Source organism: Alosa alosa, chromosome 5 (assembly GCF_017589495.1).
Source record: "Alosa alosa isolate M-15738 ecotype Scorff River chromosome 5, AALO_Geno_1.1, whole genome shotgun sequence".
Lineage (NCBI taxonomy): Eukaryota > Metazoa > Chordata > Actinopteri > Clupeiformes > Clupeidae > Alosa > Alosa alosa.
In genome coordinates, this window is record NC_063193.1 from 16,723,181 (window position 1) to 16,735,325 (window position 12,145).

The window sequence follows — 12,145 nt, forward strand, 5'->3', positions numbered from 1 at the left end:
ATTTCAGTATCGGCTTATCGGTGGAAAAAATGACCGATACCAATTATTATAAAAATGCTAAATATCGGCCCTAATAATCGGCCTGGCTGATAATTGGTCGATCCCTACTACCTATCATTACTACACAAAGCACAAATGTTTTCTGTTGATTGATCTGTTATCAGAGATTTCATTAGCCATATTTGAAATATAGAGGGTGTTAACGTTAAAGGATCTCTCTGTTGACGTTCAAACAAAACGTAAAGGTTATGAATATAACCACGGTTCTCTGAAGGAGAACACAAGGCGTTAACCAATGGGAATACATTCCACGATCATGTGAATGCAACTGAAGTCCTCTTACAGGTCCCGTTTGGCGAAAATGGCTCCGCTATAATAAGCCGCCGCGGCCAACAACAATCACTCTAGCCATTCTGAAGTGACGTAAACACAAGTCACACGCTCCAAGACTAGACGGATAGAAGGGTTAACGCATCGTGTTCTCCTTCAGAGAACCGTGGTTATGTTCATAATCTTTACGTTCTTTTTCAGTCAAACTACTCTGCATTAACCAATGGGAAAACACACTCTTACTTTACCCGGCTAGGCCTGTGGGCAATATGCAATCATGAGAGAACAGGCAAACCAGCGTCCACAGGTGTATGGAGTATGTTTGTGTCAGTGTGCTGTCTAAAGATAATGCACCTCACTTCCTATCAATCTTATGTGTATACCTCCAGGGTGAAGTATGCCGTCTGTGTACACTATCACTACTGGTGAAATACTGAACACCCAGAGCAGAGCTGTGTTTTTTTTGCAGTGTATTTAGGGCACTGGCAGCAAGCAGATGATGAGTTTGTTGTATGTGACAAAAAATGTTTTAGCTTAGAAACTGTGTAACATCGCTTAGAGCACCTCTAAGTTTGGCTACCTTCACCACTGCAGTAGCCTACACAGGCCAACAGTGGTGGCTGAAGTATTCCCAAAGCACATATACAACAAAATTAAGTCTGTTATTAAAAAATACAGTGTTATTTTATTCCATACAACAAAGTAATTGCGGAGGGAATCAAACCTAAATGCGGCTTTAGCATACAACATTATAGCGAATGTTACCAACAAACTTTACACCTAAACGTGTGGCTTGTTTTTCTTCTTCCCTGTCTTCTTCTGGCCCTGACTGTGGGTGGGGGTGCTGATGGGGGTGGTGGTTGTATCCTGCTTCTCTGTGTTGCTATTTGTCTGACTGTGGGTGGGGGTGCTGATGGCGGTGGTGGTTGTATCCTGCTTCTCTGTGTTTGCTTGACTGTAGGTGGGGGTGGGGGTGTTAGGGTTGTTGCGTTTGGGGTGTTTGGGGGTGGTGGGGAGGTTAGGGTTGTTGCTTCTCTTCCTCTTCCTCAGCTGCTGTTCCTTTGTTGAGGATATTTTTTTCATCATGGGGGTGGTGCAGGTGTGGGGGGGTTCTTGGTGTTTTAAGCCCCCAATGTTGTCTTCAAGGCCTATGTGGGTGGTGGGGTAGTTGGGGATGAGGCTTGTGGGGGTGGGGCGGGAGGGGCGTTTGGGGGTGATGGGGGGGTTAGGGTTGTTGCACCTCTTCCTCTTCCTCGGCTGCTGGTCCTTTGTCGAGGATAGGTTTTTCATTATGGGGGTGGTGCAGGTGGGGGATTCTTGGTGTTTTAAGCTCCCAACGTTGTCTTCAAGGCTTATGTGGGTGGTGGGGTAGTTGGGGATGGGGCAGGTGGGGGTGTTGCAGCTGGGGGTTGTGGGGGTGTAAGGGTTGTTGCATCCCTGCCTCTCCCTCAGTTGCTGGTCCTCTGTCGAGGATAGGTTTTTCATTATGGGGGTGGTGCAGGTGGGGGGTTCTTGGTGTTTTAAGCTCCCAAAGTTGTCTTTAAGGACTAGCTGCCTGGAAGGTGCTAGGATTGGGCTTGGGTTAGGATTAGGTGCCATTAAATCGGTGGTAATGCTGCCTGGAAGACACCGTTGGGGGCTTAAAACACAATCGAGCCTCAGCTGCTGGTTCTCTGTTGAGGATAGGTTTTTGCGGGTGGTGGGGCGGTTGGGGATGGTGGGAGGGGTGGTGAGGGTGGTTGCCAATGTTGTTATTATGACGTACAACGAATACCCTGATAGAATCAAAATGGACAAAATTAGCGGCACATATATTAAATTGATTGCCGCTTTCTTATCAGACTTTTTGTCCTTTTCATCCATTTCATCATTCCTTGCTACGGCTGTGTCATGTGAGGCCTTTATCTCCAAATTTTGTGAGGATTCACATGGTAATTGTGAAGACTTGTCCTCTTGCTTTTCAGTGTCTCCTTCTAAACCACTGAAGACTTCATCAGGCAGGCTTATCCTCTTCAGTGAGTTTTCAACAGAGGGGGAGATTGGTTTCAGTGACTCAATTTTTTCATTTACTTTCCCTTCATTTAGCTTATAGTTAATATTTTTATTTGCTTTCCTTTCCAATTCCTTACAGCTTTCAACCTCTTCCTTGAGAGAGATAATTGTTTCATTTGCTTTCCTGTCCAATTCCTTATAGCTTTCAACCTCTTCCTTTAGATAGTTAATTTTTTCATTTGCTTTCCAATCCAAGTCTTTATAATTTTCAACCTCTTCTTCCAGAGAGTTAATTTTTTCATTTGCTTTACTATCCAATTCCTTATATTTTTCAACCTCTTCCTTGAGAGAGTTAATGTATTTCTTTGCTTTTCTGTCTGATTCCTTACAGTTTTCAACCTCTTCCTTGAGAGAGTTAATTTCTTTCTTTGCTTCACTGTTCAATTCCTTATAGTTTTCAACCTCTTCCTCCAGAGAGTTAATTTTTTCATTTGCTTTCCTATCCAATTCCTTACAGTTTTCAACCTCTTCCTTGAGAGAGTTAATTGTTTTATTTAGTTTCCCCTCTAATTTCTTATACTCTTGCTGAATCAATTCAAGTTCTTTCTTGGTATGAATTAACTCTGAGTGCTCTGAGTTAACTGAGTGCTCTCTGAAATTGGAAATTGCCACACACAACAAGATGAGCATGAGCAGACCCAGGCCCAGCTTGCCTCTCGGACTGCGTTTCCCATGTTGCTGCAGGAATTTGGCGACAGCTCGCACTGCATCATCATTACAAGGGCATCTCATCAGTCCGTCATCACTGAACAGGCAGTTCACAGTGATGCAGCCAGGCCGCTTCATGAACCTCTTTGTGTCAGGCAAAGTGTAGTTACTGTCAAATGTGTGGTGAAGCACTACCAACGCTAAAGGTTTACCCTCTGTGGAGGAAAAATAACAAAGAGTGAATGATGAATGCCCAGAGGAAGGGCAGCAGTTTAATATGACATTGTCTGGTCAATCTGTGTTGGTGGTATAGTACCTGGAATGGCCCGCAACGCTGCCTCAATGTCCGTTCCGACTCGAGACGTGACTGGACAGAAAGCGAGGATGACGTCGCAGTCTGTGATGTTAGACACATTTTTGCACGAACCCCAAGGGAGACGTGACTTGAAGCTTTTGTGGGTGTTCAGTGTTTCACCAGTAGTGATAGTGTACACAGATGCCATACTTCACCCTGGAGGTATACACATACTGTAAGATTGTTACGAAATGAGGTGCATTATCTTAGACAGCACACTGACACAAACATACTCCATACACCTGGGGACGCTGGTTAGCCTGTTCTCTCATGATTGCATATAGGCCACAGGCCTATGGGGAGCAGTTAGACGCTAGAGTAAACAGCAGGAGCGTGTTCGTGTGGACAATTTGGAGTTTTCGTGACTGGTCCAGGATTCCTACACAGTGGACCCTCCTTGTTTTGTTTCCGTTGTTGAAATTTGTGAAGGGACCTCAACTTACTTTTTAAAAACAAAACTGAACTGCAGATTAACCTAACTGCTTGGGCTGTCCCACCGAATGGGTCAGAGTCACTTGTTTTGCACACTACAGATTTGAGACTCACTAGGCAAGTTTTCACAACAGCACATTCATATAAGAAACAGTAAGAAATATCTGTGAATGTACATAGCACAGCTGGAGTGGTCAGTGTGCCACCAACCCGGACATTAACAATAAAATCATAAATCTCCTCTTACCCTAGTATCAAGGAGCACTTATGAAGTGTGCACACCATCAAATGGTGTGTGGGTAACAAATAGGGTTGCCAATATATATATATATATATATATATATATATATATATATATATATATATATATATATATATATATTTATTATTATTTTTTTTTTTCAAATGGTAATAATGACAAAGTCATTTTGTTTTTATTTTATACACTTCTTAAGAAATACTACCGATTTGATGCTGATGGTGCACTGTCACTTTAAGAGCATTGTCTACATGGTATTCATAATATTTTGCCAGCTCCATTCAAATAGCCTATGGCTAGTCGTCCACAAACTTATTATAAACTACTTATACATTTATTAACAATGATAAGTATATTAAGTTGGTATAAACAACCTTCATTCCTGTGGAAATATAAGCTTGTTGTGGAATAGCTTGATATTTTCTGTTTGCAATTAAAAGTGAATTATGAACCGATAGCCACCTAGCTATCTGAGTGGAAAGTGTTTCAATTGGCATAGCCTATTCATGTAAATGCTTAGTTAAGGGAAACGGATTATTGAAGACTTCAAGACTCACCAATTCAATTCTATTACACAAAGGCAAAGACCACTCTTCATATTCTATCACAGTCCAAATCACAGTGCCAGCAGCCTATGTCGAAGTGCCCTCACATTTTATAAATGGTCAGTAGCCAAGTGTGAACCGGATAACTCCGCAATCTCCTCGCGTTGTTTTCGTTGTTCTCATGATTTCCTTTTAAAAGTTTCTTATATTAAAAAGGTGAAATCAATTACCAACAATGACAAGCCAGCTGGAAACGTCCACCCTCTCTCCCTCTCGTTCCCAATTAAAACGAGTAGCATAACGTTCAAGTTAGATCTGGTGCATAGGCTAATGTAGACTGAGAGGACCCAAAAAGTATCATCGTTATTTAAGATGCTGTTGCTGCATTTTGACATTGTAATCAAGAGTGAAAAGCAGTTTGCAGTAAAGCTTCTCTTGGTAAATTGTGGTGCCTCTCTGTCCTTTGGTGTCGTGCGCACAGTGCGAGATGGGCGTGGTTGCGGCGGCACTGGACACTTTGTGCGTTTACAGTAGCCTAGTTAGGCTACAGTAACAAGGCCGCTGAGCTGTGATTTAAAATCGGGACTGGAGCTGTCCCTGACGGGACAAATCAAAATCACCCAAAACACGGGATGTCCCGCACAATTCGGGACGGTTGGCAACCTTAGTAACAAACACCTTAGCTTGAGACATTAATTGAATGAAATTGAGTGAAAAGTATACTTTTCACTCAATTTCATTCAATTAATGTTTCAATTATGGGTTGAAGTCGACTGCATGTCTGGACTATTGTGCTGGGTAATTAATCTACACACCATTATTTTCCTAATATAGCTCAGAGATGATTGTGCTTTGTACAGATACACATGCGTGCAAATAAGAGTCTACACCACCAACAGAAGAAAAAGTTTACTAAGTAGGACAGCCTCTGAGGTGGACATTAGTGCTACAGTTGTTTTTCAAATTAATTAATCAACTGAAACCTGATAAAGGAACATAACCGTATCCTTGCAGTGCCATCATAGACAACTCATCTTCATGCCTGTCATAAAATGGACTCTCAAAGACATTCAGGGCCAGATGTAGCCTACGTACATTTGCGAACGTCCACAACTGAATGGCAGAGCCTATAGCCTACAGTACAAGCGCAGTTGAATGAAGTTAACTGATATCAACATTAAAAAGAATCAAACGTTTAGCGATCATGAAATAATACCATACATAAGATGTCAACAAACATGGAGATAATGAAAATGAAAGTAAGACATTCGAAAGGCCAACATTAAGGTTACTTTTGATAGTACAAACACTTACAAAACTGGTGCTCTAAATAGTGATTCTGATGTCTTTGAAAGGTTCTCTTATTGACGCATTGAACTGCAATTTGGATTAACACCAAAGATGGTTGATTACCCAGATACTTCATGAGAGGCCATTTCCTGTCCCTGGAAATTCATGCAAATAGGGTAGCAGTACACGCCCCCGCACATTTATGAAGTGATCGGCTCTCTTTTTAACATTGAGGTCTATGGCAGAATCCAAGAATTTTCCAGAATTTGTCAAAGCCTTATTTTTCTGAGCAATGGATGCACATTTCGGACTCGGTATCATGATCTCCAAACCCTCCTCCCTATTTCAGTAAAATGTCGTGATAGTATGACCCTCCAGTCGGGAGAAAATCAACATTAATGAAGGTGTACACCAAGTTTATTTTGTACTCCGGCTTGTCTGGCGTGGAACCGAGGCGTTCAAACGTAAGTCATACGTCAGTGACACGCCCCTGTGCAGGCGGGAACTGAACCAGAGCCCGTCTCTGACTGAACTCCACTTTGCCCTCATAGACATGAACTAGGACGACCCATCTTGCTACGCATTCATTATCTTTGTTAACACCTGCTTTTACAAGGCGGAAGTATTTAGGCGCAGAATAGTGCGCTTTCAGGAGCAGTCTTTGTAGGCTACATACCGCGGAATACATAATTAAGCGCTCTTTACTCTTCCCCTCCCATCTTTTTACGCTAAACTCCCACTTTCCCCTGGATCCTCACATGAATCCATATGCATCACAAGAAAATCGGAATTTGCCATTTTCAGCTTCCGCGACAGGCAGTTTGCGCTTTTACATCATTACGGCCTGTTTGTAGCCTACATGCAATGATTTTACACGCACGTTGCGAAACAAATATGCCTGAAGTGGGCGCAAAAGCGTTAGTACATCTGGCCAACAGTATCATAATACATTAAGCGTACCTTTTGGTAGGATATTGATCTACCTTCGTGATGTTGAGTTTGTTGTCATTCTTTTAGGTAAACTTAAGCTTTTAGTTCTTCTTAAGTGCTCACGGCTTGACATGGCATGCCCACAGTAATGTGACAAGCCCGGGTTTGTTCAGTAGTCTCGTCTTCCTGATGGACTGCTCCTCCAATGAGGTGTTAGCTTTCATCCGCTGTTCTGTTTGAGGAGCGTTGTCATTGGTGCTTTAATTTCTGGGAATCAGAAAGTGAAACTAATCCTGTGTTGCTCCCTGAATTCACTCCCCCTTGTGCTTAGTGTTATGTTTCCTCATTGTTTTGGTTCCATGACTGCATTAGACGCAAGCGGAGTGCCTAAAACCCCCCTTAGCTGTTCTAAAATCAGTGTAGGCCTAACCTAAGGACTCGAGTGGCTTATTGCTTTTCTAAAACGGTTCCTTCAAAAATGACATTGTCTTTATAAATTGATTTATGGCCGGTGGCACAATACTATAGACTTTTTTTGCCCAACAGTCTTAATGCTTAAATCAAAGCACATTCAGTATCAAGGCTAACTGTTAAAATCACTGTGCTTGAATTGAGGAGTGGGGCGATATTTGGAAGTAGGCAAGTAGGCCTAATATTACATTTTAAAAGAATGTCTGATAGCCTGACTTCACAGAAAATGTCCTTGCTTTAAGCCCTGTAATAGACTAACCTATGTGTGGTGCTACCAACTGCATGACAGGCCTATATATATTTTCCTAGTGTCTCTGGTAGCCTATGTTATTTCACAAAATGTTTCAGTAATTTAGGCTACATATTTGGAAAAGGCAGTTAGATAGTGTTGGACATGAAAATCCCTTTTTATCAACTAGTTCTAGCCTATTATACAGGGGAGACACTGATTCATAACATCTGACTAAATTTATCCTACAGGCAGTGTTTCCCAAACTTTTTTTCTGGGGACCCACTTAAAAATGACAGACTATCGCGACACATCTCACTTCAGATCTAACATGCAACCTGCATGCAATCATATTGTTTTAGGCCACAGGTTCTCAAACTTTTCTTGGGGGTATGCTTGCATGCTCTTCAGCATAGTAAGCTGTTCCTATATTTCTAAAGAGAGATGTTGTAGGCTACGTTGATAGCCTATTTGTGGAGGTTTCTTTATTTGGATTTGTTATTAAGTTGAATGCGCATTATTTTCCTCTGGAGTTAAACGTTTGTTTGTAGGCTGTGACAAGCTTTGTTGTAAAAATGTGAAATGAATAAATATCAGAACAAGAGGCTTTTGCAATAGTCAAAAGATAATGCGCCTTTATTGTAGCCTAGAGTTTGCGAGGTGGAAAACGAGAGGAAAGTGTTTAAAATGTCCATTTAAATAGTAGGCATTTGCAGGGGTGGGTAGTAGCCTAACGCTTTACAAGTAACGCGCGTGAGTAAAAAAAGTAGCCTATTTTTTTTGAGGAACGGCAACTTTCCTTTTTCAAAATGGTGCTTCTAGTCTTACTCAAGTACATTTTTGAGCCAATAATCTACTCTTTACTCCACTACATTTTCAATTGCCTTTAATGTTGGTTTCCTCAGCCATGTCAGCTAGCCTCAGACTCATTATCTGCTATGGCTGCTAGCTTACCAGAGCAGACTAGCTTACCATGCCAGTGACGTAGCCGATTGTTGAAATCCAACATGGCTGCGCCCGTGTAACAACAATAACACTTTCACCGTACAATTTTATCCCCTTTAATAAATTCAGCCATTTTAATCATTGTACCAATGAGAAGAAATAAAATGAATCTGTTATATCACCTTTACTTCAAATTCCAGTTCAGTTCATCTTTAAAGCAGTAATAGAGTACTAAAGTGAAAACGTCGCATTGTCCTGGCAACCAGATTTTCTTTTCTAAACAACCGAACCAGAGATGGCATTTTCCATTGCTTCGCTGTGTTCTTTCTTTTAAAACGAGAATAAATCAATTTCAAGAGGTAAAAATCCTAGATCGAAACATGTCGAGGCTTTTATGTATTTTTCCAGGGTATAGAAAGGAAAAGTTTGTGCTAGTATGAAAGATAAAGTTTATAACGTAACGGTAAATTTGCCTAATCTGTTCTGATTACATAACGTTATTACCAAAGATTCTAAAACAGAGCTCTGTTCTAGAATCTTTGGTAATAACGTTATGTAATCAGATTAGGCAAATTTACCGTTACGTTATAAATTCTAGAGCGGAGCAAGATAGATCAGTTACGTCATAGGAATCTTTGGTTATTACTGTCAACCGGGGTGGCTTTGGACACTTTTTTTTTTTTTAAATTGAAATTTATTTAGTAGGCTATGAGACTCTGACTGATGATTGCATTCAGGAAGCATTGCACCATGTCGACAGCGGTTTACACCGTGGTAGTTTCAGTTTTTTTAATAAAAAATGAAGACGATCTATTCTCAATAATTGCTTCAAACATCGGTGAGGCAAACTGCTTATCAACTTGCAAAAAAAACGTTCATTTTCTATAAAACTTTGGTCTGGCATAGTATTTCACAATGTTAATTTGGTTTGTGTAGAACAGAAAATTGGTTGCTACGGAAACGTGATGTCACACTTTAGTACTCTATTGGCTGCAAGGTAATGTGGATATGGATGTCCAAAAAACCATGAGGGGGCGCTAAATCTGCCAAAACTGACCATTTTATTCTCCAGCCTAATTATGGGGTTGTAATTGGGCTTATGCAATAACATCTGAGCATTTTTTGGACAGACCAAAGTTGCATACCTTCTGTGTTAACATCATAGAACAAGATAATGCTCCGTTCAACCATTCTATGACTCCCTGAACACAACTTGAATCACTTCACTCAGTTCTTGAAGAACCATTCCATCTGCATTCCATCTGCTGCTTAGCTTGGCTTATTTGCCAGATAGCTAGCTGATGAATGTGGAGAAATGTTTGAGTTAGTCCATGTCATCAAGTAGCCTACTGAAAAAAGACCAAGTTACAAACCAGCCAGAAAACAGGGGATACTACCTGGCCACTATGACACACAAATGTTAAGCTTCAGTATATGGTAAAATGGCACCTAATCCCACTTGTTGTCTGACATATGCAGAACTACAGTGCATTCTCCTCCAAGCACTTTGGTATGATTGGAGCCATACAGTAGTGCACAATGTCCCCATATATGTTGCTCCACTACATTATAAGCCATTATACACCTCAAAGCATAGCACGATAATCATGCATGCAGACTATTATTTCTGTCAGTCCACATGTTATGTATGGTATGTCTTTACAACTGAACGAAAATGCCCCCCCCACACACACACACACACACACATTGCAGTATAAACATTACATTAGATAAAAATATACAGTTATTTGTTATACCAATATAAAAGTGATAATATTTTTTTAGACCATTAGTAATTAAACACTGTAAAGTGTTCTATAATCATGCTCCCTCCCCTTCTACAATGTAACCAAGATGGCAATCATTGAGGGCGAAAAGTGAAAACTTTTTGACTGTTATGAGTTCACCATCCATGTACTTGCAGCGCACTTTGTCATAATTATCAGTGTGAATGCACTTGTGTGAATGAATACACAGTGCTAGTGACAAACCAAAGCCCTATTTTTTAAAGTAAGTAAATTAATAATTGTATTGGAGTAATATTTGACAATGTGTATCAGTACTCCATCTCTGTGGATTGACATAGCATAGCTGGAGTGGTCGATGTGCCACCAACCTGTACATAAACAATAAAATCATAAATATCCTCTTACCCTAGTATCAAGGAGGACTTATGAAGTGTGCACACCATAAGATGATGTGTGGGTAACAAACACCTTAGTTTGAGACTACCTGTATGGATTCCAGTTGCTGCTACTGGAAGCAACTAGAATCCATGCATTATTCCACGGAATCCACAGAATTATTTCTGGAATCTGATCCCTTATCATACCTGTTCATTCGTACTCGTCGCTCGACTTAAGTTCAAGATGGCGGCAAACGGTAAACTTCCTGAAGGTACTGTCTGTATAAATCGCCTTGTAAATAAACTACCAGTGCTTTTTCTCTGCAGTTCTCAATGTCTCGTTTTAAATGTCAGGGCCCTCGGAAGTCTACCAATGAAGTGTGGAGCTACTTTGAGCCTCGTAAAGGGTGTAAAACGGTGATTTATTTGTATGGCTAGGCCGATGCCCGAGGCACCCCCTTTGAAAACCTGTTGGTAGCATCGGCTAACTAGCGCCAGATTTCTGAGTGCAGGGGACAAGCCGAGATGAGCTATGAGACATACGTTCACACTCTGTATCATGTTTCAACACACTTTAGGTCAATATCACACCGGAATTCTCCTTTAACAGGTGTCACCTTTACATTGTTAAAAGCTGCTAGGCTAGTTGCTCAGGAGCTACTCTATTGATGTTGTCTATGTGAAGAGATCAAACTACCAATAGACTTGCTTAAAATTGTGTTAGGAAAAAAATGGTTGAATACCACTGTAGGTTTTTATGGGCTGTTTAATATGCTATAATCAATTAATGTAGTATATATTAAGTCTCAATTTATCAACTGCCTATCTACCATTTTTGGGGGCCCAGAATTATTTTGTTTTTGTACACTTTGTAGGACACTGAAAGTAGTAAGGGTCTAAATATGCCTCTGTAAAGTCTTACACATGGTCTTGCTTTTTACTTAGTAAGTTTTTATTGGTGATAAAGACAGAGCTAAAGTAAGGAATGAGGGCAGAGGGATCCTGATAGTAACACAAAATTCACATAGAAATATAGCTGCAAGCAGCAATGAGGGGGCCAAGCAGAATAGGCCGGAGTAGCCACGGTGACAAAATAGAACTTAGCAGACACCCGTGATCAACACTTTCAACAAGTGTCACATCAAAACATAGCTGATTTTGTAGGGCTGAAACAGGGCTGAGTATTGCCACTGCCTCCGCCAGCCAGCCCCCACCTAATCACCCCTGCCCGTCCCACCCCGTCCTGCCCCGCCCCGCCCTTGCATGCACACATTAGAATGAACTGGATGGAACATGTTATCAGTTTCAAAAAATAAGATCGATAAAACACATCAGAAACTACAGATCAAAATGCAATATTGCTAATTGTAGCACCCCCTACAGGTCCTCCTAATAGGGTCATGAATATATGTAGTAAGTTTGGTTATGATACAGGGTTGCTGAGATATTAGCTCACTTCCCGTTTTGCGGCTTCGCCACCAGTTTCGATTGGCTGTTGCGGGCGAAAGCTTTTGTCAATTGTTTCAGAGAGCAA

General features: G+C 41.0%; 2 protein-coding genes across 6 annotated transcripts in view; one reads left to right on the forward strand and one right to left on the reverse strand.

Moving 5' to 3' along the window:
• LOC125294980 (dematin-like) overlaps positions 1-12,145 on the forward strand; it is a 96,883-nt gene that overhangs the window by 55,031 nt on the left and 29,707 nt on the right. The gene's annotated exons all lie outside the window — the stretch shown is intronic.
• Positions 815-7,193, reverse strand: LOC125294979 (proteoglycan 4-like). 3 transcript variants are annotated; one of them, XM_048244080.1, is made up of 3 exons: positions 6,895-7,193; positions 3,347-3,541; positions 815-3,245 (listed from the first exon to the last, which is right to left on the reverse strand). In XM_048244080.1, the coding sequence occupies exons 2-3, from the start codon at positions 3,531-3,533 to the stop codon at positions 1,111-1,113; spliced, it is 2,322 nt and encodes a 773-aa protein (XP_048100037.1). In that variant the 5' UTR covers positions 3,534-3,541; positions 6,895-7,193; the 3' UTR covers positions 815-1,110. The 3 variants fall into 3 exon arrangements, with proteins under 3 accessions (XP_048100037.1, XP_048100035.1, XP_048100036.1); XM_048244078.1 differs by having other exon boundaries at positions 6,872-7,193; XM_048244079.1 differs by having other exon boundaries at positions 3,347-3,558; positions 6,872-7,193.

Bases quoted from the DNA above. Each gene is read 5' to 3' on its own strand.
- LOC125294979 (XM_048244080.1), bottom strand. From the start codon at position 3,533: ATGGCATCTGTGTACACTATCACTACTGGTGAAACACTGAACACCCAC. The intron at 3,246-3,346 runs GTACTATACCAC...TTTCCTCCACAG, and splicing joins AGCGTTGCGGGCCATTCCAG to AGGGTAAACCTTTAGCGTTG.